This window comes from Pipistrellus hanaki, assembly GCF_964339955.1.
Source record: "Pipistrellus hanaki genome assembly, chromosome: 2".
NCBI classification, from domain to species: domain Eukaryota; kingdom Metazoa; phylum Chordata; class Mammalia; order Chiroptera; family Vespertilionidae; genus Pipistrellus; species Pipistrellus hanaki.
The window spans coordinates 124,442,544-124,462,379 of NC_140504.1; the positions used below are offsets into that span (position 1 = coordinate 124,442,544).

Below are 19,836 nucleotides of genomic sequence, written 5' to 3' on the forward strand. Positions count from 1 at the left end.
CTTCTTCTGGGATCCCTATAATTCTGATGTTGGTTTGCTTGAAATCGTCCCAGAGGTTTGTTACACTATCTTCAACTTTCTGGATTCTCTTGTCTTCTTGCTTCTGCGGAGGAATGTCCTCTGGCTCTTTGTGTTCTAAATCTTTGTCTTGATTCTTGCAATCTTCCAGTCTGTTTTTACGACTCTAATATTTTTTATTTCAGACAATGTTTTCTTTATTTCTAGTTGATCCCTTATTATTTCTAGTTGATCCCTTTTCATATCCTCATAGGTCTCATTTATTTTATCGGCCTTTCTTAGGATATTCTTGAAAAACCTTATAACTGTAGTTTTGAACTCAATGTCCAATCTTTTCTTTTCCTCCATCTCCTTCCTTTGTGTCCTGCCTCTTGTCTGCATTTTAGTTGTTTCCCTGATTTGATGGAATAGTTTTGTGTGCTAGGTGTTCTGGTAGAGCCCAGTAGCACAGCCTTCCCAGTTACCTGCGGTGGACAGTCTTGGTGTAGCCCTTTGTGGGCTGTGTGTGCAGTCTTGTTGTTAGGCCTTGCTTATTGTTGGTATCACTGGGAAGCGTTGATCTCCAAGCCAATTGGCTGTGAGGATCAGCAGTGTCTCAGCTAAGAGGGCTTCTGTACTCCACTTGGTTGGGGCAGAGTCTCGGGGTGGCACAGACAATCTTTGGTTCCCTGTCAGTCTTGCCTTAGAAAAGTCCTGTTTTGCGGTGAGTCTCACAAGATTGGTTGCAGGCATGCGCACCTCTTTGGTAAAGGCGCAGACAAGCTTTAGATTCCGGCCAGTCCCTCCTTAGAGAAAGCCAGCCTGTGGGAAAGCTTCTGTGCTCAGCTTGGATGACGCAGAGTCTCTGGGTGGTGCAGACAAGCTTTGTTTTCCCGTCGGCCCCTCCCCAAGACCCACAGTAATGGCCACTGGCTTCACACACCTCGAGAGATCTCTGCCTGCTGCCCGACAGTCTCACCTCTCCCTGACTGGGGCCGTCTATCAGAGCAATAGGGTGATTCTGTTTTCCTTTCGAACAAGAAAGCCAGCTATGCGTTAGCTGTTTGCCCTCTCTGCTCGCGGGGAGTCAGCCAGCAGCGAACTCAGCCCAGCCTGCTCTCTTCGAGTGCCAGGAGTAAACCAGCGCCTTTTTGTGCACACAGTTCTCTGTACCTTCACAGTTCCTGAGGTTCAGCGTGCCTTCTCTCTCCTTCCCAGATGGCAGAGCCTCCTCTCAGCTAGCCGTCCAGTGCTTCAGGGCAATGCCTCCCCTGTTTTCCAATTCTAAATTCAGATTTGTTGTGGTAGGCTGGATTCTGGAGTCTACCCTATGCCGCCATCTTGGTTTCTCTCCTCATATACTTCTAATATTCAATCTGGGTTTTTCCTTTACAAATAGCTATTTCAAGCCACCAATTATCTATTCACTGTCAAATCCAATGGGATTTCCCCATTATGTTCAACTTCTTTGTATTATTTGTATCATTGGTAACCATTTTTCCTTTAACCTTTTTCCTCTCTGAGCTTCCTTGTCACTAAATTGTCTTTCCCCAGTTTCTCTGACCACTCAGACCTGTTTCCTTCATTGGCACTGCTTTCCAAGCTATATAATCACACAGTATCAGGCTGGTCTTAGGTGTCTTTTTCCACACAATTTGATGATGATCCACTTGCTGTCACAGTGACAACTCCTAAATTCTAGCATGTTTTCACACTGGCAAGTCACATTTCTGGCATGGCTGGGTGTTTTAACACTAAAGAGGCTATCATGATAGACATCCTCTTATATGATACCACTGGACCCCATGTTGCAAATTTAGCTTTTAAAAAGCTATTAATATAGAAACCCACTAAAACACTTTAATTTAAAATATAATTATACTTTTTATTCATGAATTTTCTGAGTATAGGCTCACTCATTTGAAAATTCTTGCATAAGCCACCCATACTGCAGTGGATAAAATTTCCACTCTATTTTTACAAGCAGAGTAGGAATTTAAGATGTGAAACAATCTGTGCACAGAATCTTTTAGGATTTTTATTTTTCCCCAATGTTTTCTTAATTATACCCTTTACATCAGTGTTTAAAGCCACTTACTTATATAAGCCTTCTAAAGCAGTCAACTTCATTTTCTTACAGTTCTCCTTAACACTGAAATTTCATCATTTTATCTGATAATTAAACTATATATCATAATAACAAATATAAATGAGTTCAAAAGCAAACATAACTAACTTGGGGGTAAGCATTCAACGCAACTAGTGGAAACAAAAATGTTTATATGTACAGATGAGCAGCCCATCAGCCACCAGCCTTCAGCATGCTATGGCTGTCAGTATGTTTTATAGAGAAAATGGAGAATGACAGTTAAATTTGGTAAGGCATTTAAGGAAAGGTTAAAAAATGAATCTGCATATTAAAACCACATTAAGATAAACCTTAGATATTCTCACATTTACCTCTTTTCAATGGCACACTATTTCTAGACTTACACTTAAAATTTTAGGAGTGATTTTAAAATTTATACACGGACAGTCTATTTAAAAAATGTAAGTGGAAAATGATGAATACTCCCTAAATAATTGATATGTGTATTCATGGCCAATTTCACATGTCTTTTAAAGAGTGTGAAAAACTTCCAGGCATATGCAAGCTCCATTCCAGACAACTGCAATAAAGTAAGTCACACAAATATTTTGGTTTCCCAGTACATGTAAGAGTTGTACTCACTATACTGTAGTTTACTAAGTGTGCAATAGCATTATGTCCAAGGAAATAATGAACATATCTATTTTAAAATACTTTACTGTTAAAAAAATGTTAACTATCATCAAAGTGTTCAACAGATTGTAATCATTTTGCTGATGAAGGGTCTTGACCCAATAATTGATTTCTGCTGACTGATCACAAATCATCATAAAAATTATAATAATGAAAATGCTTGAAATATTGTGAGAATTATCAAAATATGACAGAGACACTAAGTGAGAGAATGCTGAAAAACAGCATCAATAGACTTGTTCAACACAAGGTTGTCACAAACCTTCAATTTGTAAAAAACGAAATATCTTCTAAGTGCTATAAAGTAAAGCACAATATGGGAGAACATATTTGAAAATGTTACATCTGATAAGGGTGTAATCTCCAAAATTTATAGGGAACTCATACAACTTAACAAAAGAAAAACAATCTAAACAAAAAATGGGCAAAGGTCCTAAATAGACACTTTTCGAAAGTGGACATACAGAAAGCCTAGAGACATATGAAAATATGCTCCAAGTCACTAATCATCCAAGAGATGCAAATCAAAACAACAATAAGATACCATGTCACACCTATCAGAATGGCTACCATCAACAAATCAACAAACACCAAGTGCTGGCGAGGATGTGGAAAAAAATGAATCCTCCTTATTGGTGGTGGGAATGAAGACTTGTGCAGCCACTGTGGAAGACAGTATAGAGTATCCCCAAAAATTTAAAAATGGAACTCTCATTTGACCCATTAATCCCACTTCTAGGACTATATCCCAAGAAATCAGAAACACCAATCAGAAAGGACATATGCACCCTATGTTCATAGCAGCACAATTTGCAATACCTAAGATATGAAACAGCCTAAGTGCCCATCAGCAGATGAGTGGATTAATAAAACCATGGTATATGTATACATGGAATACTATGCTGGTATAAAAAAAAAAAGAACTCTTTCCATTTGCAACAGCATGATGGACCTGGAGAGCATTATGCTAAGCAAAATAAGCCAGTCAGAGAAAGATAAATATCACATGATCACAGTCATTTTGGAATATAATGAACAACATAAACTGATAAACAAAAATAGATCCAGAGACATAGAAGCATAAAACAAACCATCAAACTCAGAGGGAAGGCAGGGGAAGGTATGTGTGTCGGTTGCATATGAGCATAACCAATGGACACAGACAGTAGAGGGGTTGAGGGTATGTGCTAAGAGGTGGGAGCAGCTGGAGAGAAGTCAATGGGGGGGGGGGAGAGAGTGAGGAGACATATGTAATACTTTAAACAATAAAGAATTTTTAAAAAGTGAAGTGTAATAAAACAAGGAACCCTCCTACATTTGGTTTTCTACATGTGCTTATAATAATGGAATTTTTTCCCTATTGAAAATAAAAATTTAAGAGTTTTAGGATTGGATCCTCCTTTTTCTATTGTCTATTATTCAATTAATATTACTAAAATGTTTAAAGGAATATAAATATTTGAGGAATATAGCAATATGTGAGGAACACAGAAAACCTTTCTGCTACGAGTATTAACCAAAAAATAAACATCATCCAGTTTTCATAATGTTGTAGAGATTTGCTACATGTGGCACAAGTGAAAGGCAAACTTGATGCATTAACTTCAATGGAAGATAGAAGACAGAATCTAGCTCAGTGGATACTGACCTATATTATTACTTTGAGTGTTACTAATTTTGAGTTTTTGTCTCCAAAAGTTAGTTTTTCACCAACAGAAAAAAGCTTTCAAATACAACTACAAATTGAATAAAACAATTGAAGGAAGTAATACCTTTTGTTTTCCTGAACTCTATTATAAAGGAAAAATAAAAGCAAAGGCAATGATGTTCAAAAATAAATTATTACAATTTGTTTGAGATTTTTCCCTTTTCTATATAATGCCTTAGGAGAGCAGTTACATTTCTTCTTTTATTATATGGTACCTATGCTTTTAAAAATTAGCAAATATTCAAGAGGAAATAATTTTTAATGAATATTGTTACTAAAAAAAAACTTTGTATGATACAATAATCAATTTATAGTTTGTTCAGAATTTTAATTTGCCTGTGAGTAGGTTAGATGTACTGTTATATGTTGTACATAATTAGGGATGTATGTATAAATAAGATATATCAACATAAACTGAATTATCCTATTGGGTATGTCATACTAAAAAAAAAAAAAAAAAGACTCCTCAGTGTTGAGATACAAGTTGACATTTTTGCATAACCAGTGTGTCCCTGCTTGTCTTCAAATATTAACTTGATTTTTTTCTTCCTTCTAATGCTATATAAGGAGGTTGTAGCTGACTAAAAGAAAGAATGAGAGGGAAAAGACCATTTTATGAGGATTTCAAATCTTATTTCAAACTACTGATAAAAAAAAATAATGTACATGAGTCACGATTCAAAAATTGACTAAGAATAATGACAGCCATGATAATACATTATATTACAGGATCATTGAACATTTCCTCAACACATTAGCCATGAACTTAATCATATACTATAACTGTAAGCAGTTAAATAGAAACCTAGCCAAAGCAAATCAGTACAATTGTAGTCATAGCAGAAATAAGCCTTTATATCTTTTATTTTGAGGATTATTTAGTTCTTCTAAACATCCAATGAGATCACACACTTAACAATCTTATCTATAACTAGAGGCCCAGTGCATGAAATTCATGCATGGAAGGAGGGTGTCCTTTAGCCTGGCCTGCACCCTCTCCAATCTGGGACCCTCTGGGGATGTCTAACTGCCAGTTTAAGCCCGATCCAAGATTATGCCTAAATCAGCTGTCAGACACCCTCTCACAATCCAGACCGCTGGCTCCTAATTGCTTGCCTGCCTGCCTGCCTGCCTGCCTGATCACGCCTAACCATCTCTGCCTGCCAGCCTGATTGCTCCCCTGCCAGCCTGATCACCCCCAAATGCTTGCTCCCTCATCAGCCTGATTGCCCCTAACTGCTTGCTCCCCTGTGCCAGCCTGATTTCACCCCTAATTGCTTGCTTCCCCATGCTAGCCTGATCTTGCCTCTAATGCTTGCTCCCCTGCCAGCCTGATCGCCCATAACTGTCTCTCTTTGGCCCCCACCACCATGGTTTTGTCCGGAAGGAAGTCAGATGTCCTAAAATGTCCAGTTGACCCAGTCAAATTAGCATATTACCCCTTTATTAATATAGATAATAAAGAAGTAATATGCTTATTAGACCGGATGTTTTTCCAGACGTCATTCCTGACAAAACTGGGGCTGGAGGGAAGCCAGTCCAGGTCCAAGGTGCCTGCAGGTGGCCCAAGTGAAGTCAGCCCAGGTCCCAAGTATCTGCGGGTGGCCCAAGGGGGCCAGCCTGAGTTCTGGGTGCCTGCTGACGGCCAGAGGAGGGAAGCAACCTGGGTCCGGATGCCTGCAGGTGGCCAGAGGAGGAAAATGCAGGTCCCAGGTGCCTCCAGGTAGCCGAAAGAGGGAAGCCTCGGTCCCAGGTGTCTGCCGGTGGCTGGAGGAGAGAAGCCCAGGTCCCAGGTGCCTGCTGGCAGTGAAGGAGGGAAGTCTATGTCCTGGGTGCTAAAGGGCAGTCGGTGCTGGCAGCCCAGGTCCCAGGTGCTGGAGGAAAGCCAGTGCTGTCAGCCAGGCGAAGGGAGGCCTACTCTTGCATGAATTTTCATGCATCGGGCCTCTAGTATATAATAAAAAACTAATATGCTAAGTGTCTGGTCGATCGTTTGACCAACCAATCAAAGCATTATATGCTAATGATATACTAAGGCCACTCAACCGCTCACTATAACATGCACTGACCAACAGGAGGCAGACAGTCGATCAATTAACCAGTTGCTATGATGTGCACTGACCACCAGGGAGCAGGTGCTCTGACTGATAGGTTAGCTTGCTGCTGGGGTCCAGTCAATCAGGACTGAGCAAGATAGGCCCTGGAACCCTCCCACAGTCCCTCCCTGGCCACCAGCCCCAATTGGTCCCAATCGGCCCCAATCAGGACTGGGCAAGATAGCACTGATCAGCTATGATCGCCCCTAATTGCTGGCCAGGCAGAGGGACCCCCACCTGTGCACGAATTTTGTGCACTGGACCTCTAGTTCAACTATAGAGGCCCAGTGCTCAAAATTTGTGCATGGGGGGTCCCCTCAGCCCAACCTGCACCCTCTCTAATCTGGGACATCTCTCTCACAAACCTGGACCACTGGCTCACCTGCCTGTCTGCCTGGTTGTCCCTAACTGTCCCCCCATGCCAGCCTGATCGCCTCTCACTGCCTCTATGTGCCGGCCTGATTGCCCCAACATCCCCCCCAACCCCACCAGCCTGGTCGCCCGTAACTGCCCCCTACTGCTGGCCAGGTCACCCCCAACCTCCCCCTCCCTCAGGCCTGGTTGCTCCTAACTGAACCTCCCCCACTGGCCTGGTACACCTTACTGCCACCCCTGCCAGCATAGTTGCCCCCTTCTGCTGGCCTGGTCACCCCTAAATCCCCCCCTGGTCACCCCTAAATGCACCCCCAACTGCCTCCCCGACTGGCCTACTTGCCCCTAATCCCCCCCTCTCCCCCCCGACCCTCAGTGGTTTGGTCGCCCCACACAGCCTGCTTGCTCAGTCGTGATCAACTGTTCAGTTGTTTGGTCATCTCTCACTAACCCCCCTGCCGGCCTGGTTGCCCTATGCAGCCTGCTTCTTCAGTTGTTTGGTGTCCCTTGCTAACCCCCTGCTGGCCTGGTCACCCCACGCAGCCTGCTGTTCAGTCATTTGGTCATCCCTCACTAATTCCCTTGCCGGCCTTGTCATCTCACACAGCTTGCTTGTTCAGTCATTTGGTTGTCCCTCACTACAGGCAGCCATCTTGTGAGGGTGTGAGGGTCAATTTGCATATTACCTCTTTTTTATATAGCAGGAGGATAGTAGAAAATCCTTAATCATTCGGTAAATTGAAAGGTCAATACTAGCTTATATGTGAAATATAATTAAGAGTCAACATGACCAAGAATTCTTCAATGCTCTAACCTCAGAAATTCCTTAAAATTAAAAAGCAATGCTGGATGCTTTTAGCATATCAGAATATAGTTCATCAGAACTTCTAATTTTATAGATTAAAAAAAAATCCCGAAAAACATTGAGACTTACCCCAAATTTCAAGACAGTGACATAATGTGACCCAATTCTGAATACCTCTCAGCAGGTTCAAGTAACAGTGGGTCAATTGCAGAAGCAAAGCTCTATCTCTAACACCACACTCTGTCCTTGTGGTCCAGAGTTTACAAAATAGAAACCAGAATCTTTTTAAATTATGATTCTCAGCAACCTGAAAATTAGCACTGTGCCATCCTAATGTATCTATATATATAAAAGCCTAATATGCAAATTGTCCCAACAGGAGTACAACATGTAGACCGATCACTTGCCATGATGTACACTGACCACCAGGGAGTGGCGCAGAATGAAGGGAGTCAGTCAGAAGGCCCCAATCGGCCCTGATCACCGGCCAGGCCTAGGGACCCTACCCATGCAGAAATTTCATTCACTGGGCCTCTAGTTACTTATAATGGTCATTAGTAGCAACTCTAGCTCGGTACATGTGTTATGGCTAAACAATATCAAAATCAATTGTGATTAAATAAGACTGACAAACAGTGTTAAGCAAACTTTTTTTTTTATGTAAACTGACTTAAAGAAAAAGGAATGAGTTTGTTCATCATCATTAAGAAAGAATATCTGACATCAATTAAGTCTCATCTACTTTAAAGTGAAGAATTAAACACAAAATTACCTTTGAAGGTTTCAAGTTCCTTCCTGTAGAAAAAGAAAAAAAGAAAATGTAGATTTAAAATAATCTATTCCCAGTGAAAACTGCTCTTAGATTATAATAATAATGTATGTACTTTAAAAGCCCAGTGATATGACTGGATGCTTGCATATCAATATTTTATTGTAATTATCAATATAACTAGACTAAATCTACTATTTTCAGTTTTTTTATTACACTATTAATTGCGCAAAAAAAAATTCTGCCAAAATTTAAAATTCTGAAATACTTATAAGAAAACACAGAGCATTTTAATGCCAGCTATAAGCTATCTTGTATAAATAATAATCAACTTATAAGAACACTTAATTGTCCTTCCACTAATAAACTTTATATAATAGAGTTTTAAGATCTCTAATTAAAAATTATCCAGAATAGGGGCAGTTATTTCCTCATTTAAATAAAAGGGGAAGCAAGTATCGAAAGACTGAGGTCTATAACTCATGCTGACACAAAAGGGCCAAGCCTCCAGGAAATTCTGTGCTTGACAATTTTGTCAGTGTCAATGAAGGATGCTAAAATACAAAGTTTCCTAGGGAAATGTAAAGCAAGAGCAAACAAAAGATGGAACACAAAACAAAACATTTTTTACAAAGAAGTTGATGCAAGTATATCCAGGTTTTCCTTCATAAAATTATAATTCCATTTTTTATTCGTAGTACTAATAAAAATAATTTTAAGAAGGTAAGTTTACTTAATAAAGGCAGAATGACCAGTCACTATGACATGCACTGACCACCAGGGGCCAAACACTCAAGGCAGGAGCTGCCCCCAGTGGTCAGTTCACTCCCACAGGGGGAACGCTGCTCAGCCAGAATCCAGGTTCACTGCTGGTAAGTGCAATGGCGGTGGCTAAAGCCCACAGCCACAGTGCTAAGGAGCAGTAAGTCAAGTGGTAAGAAGCAGCAAGTAGGTGGGCGTTAAGGAGTGAGGGGTCCCAGGCTGCCAGAGGGTGTAGGCTGGTTTGAGGGACCCGCTCGAATGCACAAATTTCATGCACCGGGCCTCTAGTCTATAATAATCTATAATAATAAAAGCATAATATGCTAATTAGACCATATGTCTTTCCGGACAACCTTCCAGACAAAGCTGGGGCTGCAAGGGAAGCCCAGGTCCTACGTGCCGGAGGAAAGCCAGTGCTGGCACCGGGGGAAGGAAAGCCTACTCTTGCACAAATTTTGTGCATCGGGCCTCTAGTGATATTAGAAACAGTAATGACAATAATCTGTGTGAAACTGTCTTCAGGTTCATCTTTTCTATAAAGGGACATCCTTGACATCCAATTGGCTATCTCCCTTATCTAAACTCATAAAACGTTTAGTTCTATCAATGTTATAACACCTCACGCACTTTTAATGCAGTTATTTCCGTACATGTATCATCTCTACAGTTACATTACAGAGCTCCTGAAGTGCACAGATCACGTTTCATCTGCCCTGTCCATACATGTGCAGAGTCACAGTCGGACCCACCCTAGCAAATCATGATTATCAAGTACTATAACTACAGATTGGCTAAGAATACCTGCTTTTTCAAAGAAGCCCTTACTATGACTAGAGAATTTTATTCTTATATTTAAAAAAAAAAACTTAGTCACATAGTATCTCATTTGATAACTTGTTTGCCATTTTTTATAAATGAAGTCTCTTATTTTTTCAGTTCAACAGTATTTTCAGAAGATCAAATAAAGAGAAAGAATTGAAATGCCTTCTTTTAGATTTTACATTTTAAATTTTACTCAATTCAGTAAGTGCCTTTACAAAATTTAGCATAACAAATCTTGAAACTAACACATTCAACAAACAGCACAAGACTCAAAGTCTAATAATACTTCTAAAGGGTGAAATTGCTTTTTAATCATTTTCTCTACAGGAGTTGAGTTATGAGGGCAGCATAAAAACAAACAAACAAAAAAAAAGAGCATCAGATTAATAAATAAATCTATGGAATGTTGCAAGAAGTATATTAACTCTGTATATGTCTAGAAATCAATTAAATCAGACACACAGATGCCAACTTGACAGATTGGAACCAGTGGATAAATGTCTCCATAAACACAAACATATCACAGATGGAAGCACACTTTCTCTACATATTACGCTGTTTCCCATGTTAAAAATCTAAAACAATGATTCTTTAGGGCAAAATATCACCTTCAAAATGCCAACTGTAGAATCAATTCTAACATTTTCCTTAACACTTGAAAACGTTTAGAGGAAAATTCTTTTAAAGTACGGTCAGCGACATTTTCTGTATAGAACACACCTGCAGAGCCACCCTTTGCTATGTCTGAAGGACAGCGTCTGTGACTGTGACTATCTGTTCATAGGAAAGATCTCACATAACTTCTTCCAAAAGAACCACCTACCACTTACAATTACCAACTCTGGTGTTACCCAGCATTCTGAGGCCATGAAAATGTGTACTTACAGGCTTGGTGGATTTGTGATTAACAGAGTAGAAGGTGGGCTGTGGGATGGGAACAGAAGTGGCCTTCAGCTAGAAGTACATTTCCTCAAGACTGCCTACCTCTTAAAAGTCCCTGTTGTTAATCCTTACACAGATACTACCTAGGGGATGTGTTACAGAACAAGACATTTTTAACACATTATCCTGAAAAACAGCTAGTTCATCATAAAAACTGTGCTAAGTTCTTATTTATCATGCTAATGGTATAGTTTCATATATTTATCTATTTGGGGCAAGCACAACCTAGAAAGTAATAAAATTATAGGATCCTAGAATCTTGGCAGTTAATGCTGAAAATAATCTGAGTAATACGGTAACAAAGAAGATTTTGAATTTTAAAAATTGACCCCCAAAAAGATAATGGTGGTCTAGGAAACTTGCAAGAAAATGACTTTCCTAGACCTGTTTTCCATGAAAATTTATTTGATTTGAAGGGGGAGGCATGTAGTTGAGACAAGTAAGATGAAGAAGGATGAGACAGAGATAAGGAATATTTGTGTTCTAACTGTAAAATATATTGTTCTTACTCTACATATTATACAAAGCACCCACATACATTATCCTCTATAACCTACAATACCCTATTGTAGGTGCTATCATCCTCATTTACTACATGAGAAAAATGAAGCTTGAGGCTGAAAGGCCACACAGCTAATAAGTGATAGGACTGGGAATAAAAGCCGCACCTCTCTTTGACTCCGTGTGTGTGCAATCTTTACTAGCCAGAATGCAATTCAAGGACCAAATGCAACCTATCTCGATGTAAGTGTGACCTACCAAAGATATTTGAGCCTCACCAGGAAGACACCTAAGTAGAACAGCAAGTCTATTGAGTACCAGAGTCATGCATATGAAACTCAGAGCTATCACAAAATTTCTGAGCAACATCTGGATCCATCCATCTCTGAGGAAGTACATTCTTTTAGGAAATTGTTGAAAGTTAACAGCCATCATTATGGATACCCCAACTTTATATGTACAAGAGAAATTACAAAAGCTATTTATAGGTATTCTCCCCCTACAACTCTATGTTTAATGCATGTCCCTTTCATTAGATAACCAGCTGAATGAGGCCCTTTAATGCAGAAATGGTTTAAACCATCTCTTGAAATGTTTTCCAAAAGTAGACAGTGCTATTGGACTCTTCCCTAGGAACATACATAAAGCTGTATGTCTTCCTCTGTCCACTGTGAGAATCCCTGTCATTATAAGCCACCATTACTGTTGGGAATTGGTCATATCTCACCTTTTGTAGGAGGTAGGAATCTATTGTCTATGCTGGGAACATCCATGAAATGTATGACAAAATATCATTTCTCTGTACACAATGGAGAATGCATTGATATCAACATCTGGGACTGATTCAATATGTTTCAACTCAAAAGTTAAGAAAAGATAAGTTCAAGGGGTCTGAATATTTGGTTCTGATGCTGGATCCTAAACACCCAGTTTATTTCATGTAACTCAATCACCTCCTCAACTCTAATAATTGCTGCTCTGGCCATTCTACAAGCTCTGATGGATGAGAAAATGCACTGGAGCCTATTTGCAATAAGTAATATTGCAATTGTGGCTTAAATCCATATTATACATTTAATTATTACAAAGTTATATAAATATTGTTTGTAACTGAACCATGTAATATACATACATATATATATATATATATATATATATATATATATATATATATATGCCCAGCAATTGGAACAGTGGCACAACCAGAATGACTGGTGGCTATGATGCGCATTGTGGCAGCCAACCAGCCTGATCCAGGCCTCCATCACCCCCACCATTCTGATCAGGAGCAGGGACAGCCAGCCAACTGCCCACAGCCCCTCCCTCCTGCTGGCCCGGTCTGATGGGCCCCCATTGGGGTAAGTTGGCCAGACCCCACCTGTGCACAATTTTGTGCACCGGACTCTAGTTTTTTCTTATAAAACTGTGTTTTCCCGTAGTGTTAATAGTTGTCTTGTTTGCTCAGTTTTTAAAAAACATACTTATCACTAATTCATCATCAAGCTTATAAAACTACTCTCAATATGGTCAAGCAGATCAGACAATCTATTAGCTTCATTCCTCCCCACCCCCCAAAAAATACTGCTCATGGAATCGCCCAGAAGAGTCTCCTGCTTCAGTCTGATGCTCTCCAGCCTGCTGAAACTTCTCTCCATCAGATACTGAGAATTCCCTTTGCTTCTTTTCTAAATTAGATGGATCTTCTTAGGGCAAGTCACCTCTTTTTGTGTTCATCCTTCCTTCTTGGTTTTCTCCTTTGTGTATAGAGCACATCCTCCAGCAGTTTCCTGGTAGTGTGCACATGAGCTAAATTTGAGCCTTTGTATGCCAGGAAATGACTTTTCCTCACACTTGATGAAAATTTTGCTAAGTATTTATAAAGTAAGATAAAGTAAAAACTATTTTCAACTTCCAGTGTTTCCGAAAAAGTTGAAGTTCTTTTGATTTTTAATCATTTATATAAGACCTTAATAAAGGCTTTTTTAAAATCTTTATTTCTAAAGAAGTAAATTTATAAAATTATGTATTAATGATGGCTCTTTACCCACTAATTTTTCCAAGTACTTAGTAGGCCCTTTCAAACTCATATCCTTCCATTCTAAACAATTTTTCTGTATTATTCCTTTAATAAATTAGCTGTCCATTCTATTTGAGAATGAGGCACCAAAAAGTTGATTGTAGAAATCCTGTGCAGAGGTGTAGGGCTCATCATTAGAGGATGTTAAGATGCAGACCCAGCTGCTTCATTTCCCCAAATGTCCTTATCTACAGGTTTTTCTCTGATGCTGGTCAGTTTCTCAGATAAGGCCTCTAATATTTGCATAGAAAATTTAAGTTTGGCTGCCAGAATTGCAAGAATGAAAGAGGCCTAAAGAGCCTTACAGTTTAATATGTAGACTTTCAGTTAATTCTTTTATTTTCAATACTAGAGGTCCAGTGCATGAAATTCATGCATGGAAGGGCAGTGTCCCTCAGCCCGACCATCTGGTTTAGGCCTGATCCCTCAGCAGTCGGACATTCCTCTCACAATCCGGTACCGCTGGTTCCTAACTGCTCACCTGCCTGCCTGCCTGCCTGATGGCCCCTAACCACTTCTGCCTGCCGGTCTGATCGCCCTAACCACTCCCCTGCCAGCCTGATCACCTCCAACTGCCCTTCCCTGCCAGTCTGATCTCTCTCCCAACTAACCTCCCCTGGTGGCCTGATGGCCCCTCACTGCCCTCCCCTGCCAGCCTGATGGCTCCCAACTGCCCTCCCCTGCCAGCCTGATCGCCCCCAAATGCCCTCCACTGCCAGCCTGACTTGCCCCAAATTGCCCTCCCCTGCCTGCTTGATCTTGCCCCCAACTGCCTTCCCCTCCAATTTCCTTCCCCTGCTGGCCTGGTCATACCCAACTGCCCTCCCCTGCTGGCCTGGTCATACCCAACTGCCCTCCCCTGCCAGCCTGATCTTGCCAATTGCCCTCCCCTGCAGGCCTGATCTCACCCTCAACTGCACTCCCCTGCAGGCCTGGTTGCCCCCTGCTGCCCTCCCCTGCCGGCCTGGTCGCACCCAAATGCCCTCTCCTGCTGGCCTGATCACCCACAACTGCCCTCCCCTGCTGGCCATCGTGTGGTGGCCATCTTGTGACGGCCATCTTATGTCAGCCATATTGTGATGACATGAGGGTGGCCATCTTAGACATCCATCTTGTGATGATGTCATGCAAAGGTATCACACACCTAGGCTTTTATTATATAAAATATAATAAAAAAGGTTTTTAGCTCAACCTTCCCTAAAATTGTGTCCAGACTCCTCAAATCTGGAACCTCTTGGGTGTTACTTAACATCACCTAATGAGCAAGAGTTCAGGTAATCATGTGGCTGAGCAAAAGATCAAGAGGTCTAACTTCTCCATATATGTACTTTCAACACCTTTTACTTTCTGAGGCTCATAGTGCCTTCAAATGCTGAGCCTTTCTGGAGTTCTGAGGAACACATCAACATGCTTCATCCCCTGTGCAGGTACCTGAGCCTCAGCTCAGCCTTCAGTTTCCTTGGCTCTGCTAAGTCAGCTTCCACTCATCATCTACCTTCTCTGCTCCAAAATGTGGATCGCATTGCCTTTTCTGGTTTTTTTGTTCTTGTGAATTATAACTTTTAAAAAGTTACTTATTATCATTTTAGTGTTTCAGTGAAGATAGTGAAGTTCTGTATCAAGCAAAACTAATTTGGTGTCATTGCACTAACCTTCACCATATTCCCAGTTTTGATACCTAAAGATTGAGTAGAAGTAAATAAGAAAGAGCTTAATTTGTAAATAAGCCCTGACTGGTTTGGCTCAGTGGATAGAGCATTGGGCCGTGAATTGAAAGGTCCCAGGTTCGATTCCAGTTGAGGGCATGTACGTACCTTGGTTGCAGGCTCGATCCCCAGTAGGGGGCATGCAGGAGGCAGCTGAGTGATGTTTCTCATCAATGTTTCTAACTCTCTATCCCTCTCCCTCCCTCTCTGTAAAAAGTCAATAAAAATATATTTTAAAAATGTAAATAAGACATCTTTGAATAGTAAATGTTGTATATGATTTACTACTTAAAAGATACTCTTTGATCTACATTTGACTGAATAAAACTGCTCTTTCTCAATGTTGTCAACTCAAATTATTTCTACTGCAACCAATTATTAATTAGCCTAATATATGTATTCATTCATGTGTGTAGCTTAACTGAATAAATTTCTTCCAAAAGGTAACTTTGAAAAAGATATTTCAACCCTGGCCAATGTGGCTCAGTTGGTTGAACATCATCCCATGAACCAAGAAGTCACGGGTTCGATTTCCTATCAGAGCACATGCCTAGGTTGCAGGCTTGATCCCTGGTGGAGGGTGTACAGGAAGCAGCTGGTTAACGATTCTCTTTTTGATCCATTTTTTTTTCCTCTCTCTCCCTCTCACTTCCTGTCTCTCTAAAATCAATAAATACATATTTTAAACAGAAGGAATATACTTCATCCTCTTACCTGGTGAATAAAATAAGTTAAGCATTTCATAAAGATTATAGTTTATAAATGTTATTAAGCAGTTTCATATTCAGTATTTCTACTATTTGTGTTTAGAAAGCAAACTAATTAGAATTAAGTATTACCATTGATTCTGTGATATAATGGGCCTGCTTTTATTTTGCCTTTAAAAAAAAACAAAACACCACATTTGTCTCCAATCTTCCATAATCCTCTAAGACAGTATCATTACTTCTATTTTACAGATAAAAAAGCCAAAGATAGGTCATTTGCAAAAGGTCATACAGGTAGCAAGTGGCTGAGAAGAAATTCTGGCTTAGATCTGCAAGGACTTTTCACAATAACCAAAACCAATTATATTTCTGTTAATACTTTTGAGTTAAATTAGTAGTAATCATTTCAGGATAAAAATATGATTTCAATTTAAGTCGCATGTCTAATATCTTAGTAAACAACTGAATGTAAAATATTTTGGGATTTATTGATATTTATTTTATAAAGATGCTATAAGAATTAACTCCCCAATGATGAATCTACATTTTATATTATATTATTATTTTTAATATATTTTTATTGATTTCTGAGAAGAAGAGAGAGATAGAAATATCAATGATGAGAATCATTGATCAGCTGCCTCCTGCTTGCCCGCCACTGGGGATGGAGCCTGCAACCCTGCAACCCGAGCCCACATGCCTTTGACCAGAAGTGAATCTGGGACCCTTCAGTCTGCAGGCTGATGCTCTATTCACTGAGCAAAACCAACTATTTCAAGAATCTGCATTTTAAACATTCTTTCCAGTTGATTCTTATGACTCATTAACATTTACTAGTAAGACTCAGCCCTAGGAACACATGGACCTAAGAATTTCAGAATATTCAGTTTTCATCTCTACCCCTTGGTACTTTATCACTGTGATAATCCACAATACCTACATTTTAGCTTCACTTTAAAACATTTTTTTAATGTTTTTAATCCTCACCCAAAGATATGTTTTTCTATTTTATGTTATTTTTTAAAAATATATTTTACTGATTTTTTTACAGAGAGGAAGAGAGAGGTATAGAGAGTTAGAAACATCCATAAGAATCATCCATCAGCTGCCTCCTGCACACCCCCCACTGGGGATGTGCCCACAACCAAGGCACATGCCCTTGACCAGAATCGAACCTGCACCCTTCAGTCCACAGGCCAACCCTCTATCCACTGAGCCAAACCGGTTTTGGCTTTGATTTTAGAGAAAGAGGGAAAGAAAGAGAGGAAGAGAGGGGGAAAAGGAGGATAGAGGGAGAGAGAAAGTTCTGAAGGGAGGGAGGAAGGGAGAAATATGAGACAGAAACATCGAATGGTTGCCTCTCATACCCACCCCAGGATCAAACCCACACCTAGGAATGTGCCTGTCTGGAAATTGAACTCTCAACCTTAGGTGCAAGGACAACACTCCAACCAACTGAGCCACATGGCCAGGGCTTAATTTCACTTTTTTTTTAACCTCTTATATGCCAGTAACCAGCACTTCCTGCCAGCAATCCATTCTTCCTACTGCCACACTCTAGATCCAAAATTACTCAATCTAACAATCATCTTAAAATCAAAAGTATACTCTGCCAAACCTGTCCTCTCCCACTCACACCAAATCTGCTCTGCAGCCTCAGCAGGACTCCAATCTTATGGCTTTTGTTTTCTTTCACCTATTAACCCTCCTCTACTTCCTGCTCTGCCCAGATGACAACCTCAGGCACCCTCACCAGCTACTGTGGATCTCCCCATGGACTTCAGAGGACCCATTCTGCACCTTCAACTCTTCCCACAATGTCACTGTACAACTTGGCATGTCACAGTTAGCTCAGCAGGCTATTACCCTTAGACCTCTCTCCCCTTTCCTGTTCAGGTCAGCCTAGTGATAATAATCCCTATAACAACTTTCACTTACAGAGCACTTATTGCATTTGATAACAATCATCTCATTTAATCCCCACAACAGCTCTGTGAGGTGGGTACATTATTTTCCTCACTATTATAAACTGGAAATACTGAAGCTAAAAGAGATGAAATAATTTGCCTAAGGTCTCACAGCCAGTATGTGATAAGATTGAGATTCAACCCCATCTAGCTCCTATCCACAGCCTGGGTTCAGATTCCTTTCCTCCTGATCTGGTAATAAAAAAAGGAGAAAATAAAGAAAAGGGGAAAACCATTAGCCACTTGGGTAAAACAAAGTCAAGGCAACAATTTCTTAGAAAGCTTTGTCCACTATTCTGCTCCCCTCAATTTTTCACTCTATCCTTTTTGTAGAATTCATCTTCATAAAATGGCAAAAGATAATGGTACAAAAAATATACATATCCTTTTTGGAAAGCTTATTAATAAGATTTACATTTGAAACTTTTTTTAGCAGTCCAAACTTATAAAGAATAGCATGTAAAGTACTGTGAAAAATTGAGACTGAAAATTAATATTGTGACCATTTTTCAAACTCACCTCTTATTTTTCTTGTAGTTCTCCAGTTGTTGGGACTGCATGTGTTTGCATCTTTCTAATTCACACTGTGCACATAAATCCTCCAGATTCAGCAGATGGTTTTCTACCTCCTCAAAACTAGTTTCTAAATGCACTGAAAAGATATAAGATCAAAAGAACAAACATTAAAAATCAGAATCCTCAGTTATGGAGAAAAGTATCCAAAAGTTAAAAGTTTAAACTGTTACCATTGTTTTGCATTTACTTAATATTCCTTATTAAACTTTCTTGAAGCAAAATAAAATACACTGACCAACATTAAAACATACTTCAAATTAACTTTTTTGAGTATATTTTTATATTTCAAATATTTTTTAAGATATAACTTTCCATAACACTCTGTTAACCAGGATGATGAGGAAACAGTATCTTAATTAATCTAAAATTATATCATAATTATCCTATATACCAACCACACATGAATAATAAATTTCAAATAATGAGAACACAGCAAAATATAACTAACACAAATTATACTGAACATAATGTAATATTTGAGATTTCATTACTTTAGTATTTGTTTTGCCCCATATCATACAATAAGTCTGCAGGGAACTGTAGAGATGTACAAATAATCAGTAAACATACTCAGTGTTGGTGGGAAGACACTCAGCTCTGTCCACCAATTAGTCTTCTGCTACTCTAATTTGCTTTTAAGCTACAGAGCTTTGCAGCTTTATTGAAACATGGAGATCATCTAGTCAAATCCTTCACTTAAAAGATTCAAGTCTAAAACCTGTGGAAATTATTTCAGCATGCTGCCCAACATCACCTAGCTAGGGAAGGGCAGTCAGGAATCAGAACTGAATCCCTTATGCAGTGCACTACAATGATTTCTAATTGATAAGGTGCTAAATAAACCAAGACCTCACAGCTATAGGGGTGAGGACTGGTTTTCTTAAACAGAAAAGTTTTAGAGGTCAATGATTTTAGAACTCAAACAGCATCATGGCAATTTACCTTGAGTACAAGGATTGTCTTTTCATCTTTGTATTCCAGTGTCCTTGTACTCAAAGAGCTTAAAATAGAGAGTAGGTATATTTCAATGACAACACAGCCACAAAGACCTAGGTATAAGGTGCAGTGGGAACTCAAGGAGCGGCATCTAACACAGATGGGAGAGAAGGTGGGAGAGGCTCAATACAAGCTCTGATTCCCAAGTCAGGAAGTCACAGCCTTCCAGTGGGGCAAGGGTCAGCAGTGAAGAAGCTGGCTGTGCAGTTTTCACTGGGTAGCTGTAATACAATTACAATGTGTCAAATTCC

The 19,836-nt window shown here is 39.8% G+C and overlaps 1 protein-coding gene across 1 annotated transcript in view; it reads right to left on the reverse strand.

Annotated features, from left to right (window-relative positions):
* Nucleotides 1–19,836, reverse strand: part of DTNBP1 (dystrobrevin binding protein 1) — a 129,561-nt gene that overhangs the window by 65,611 nt on the left and 44,114 nt on the right. The window contains exons 6-7 of the mRNA XM_084872745.1: nt 18,533–18,665; nt 8,533–8,555 (exon numbers count right to left, since the gene is read on the reverse strand). Of these exons, the coding sequence (XP_084728871.1) occupies nt 8,533–8,555; nt 18,533–18,665 (156 nt within the window). The remainder of the gene's footprint in view (nt 1–8,532; nt 8,556–18,532; nt 18,666–19,836) is intronic.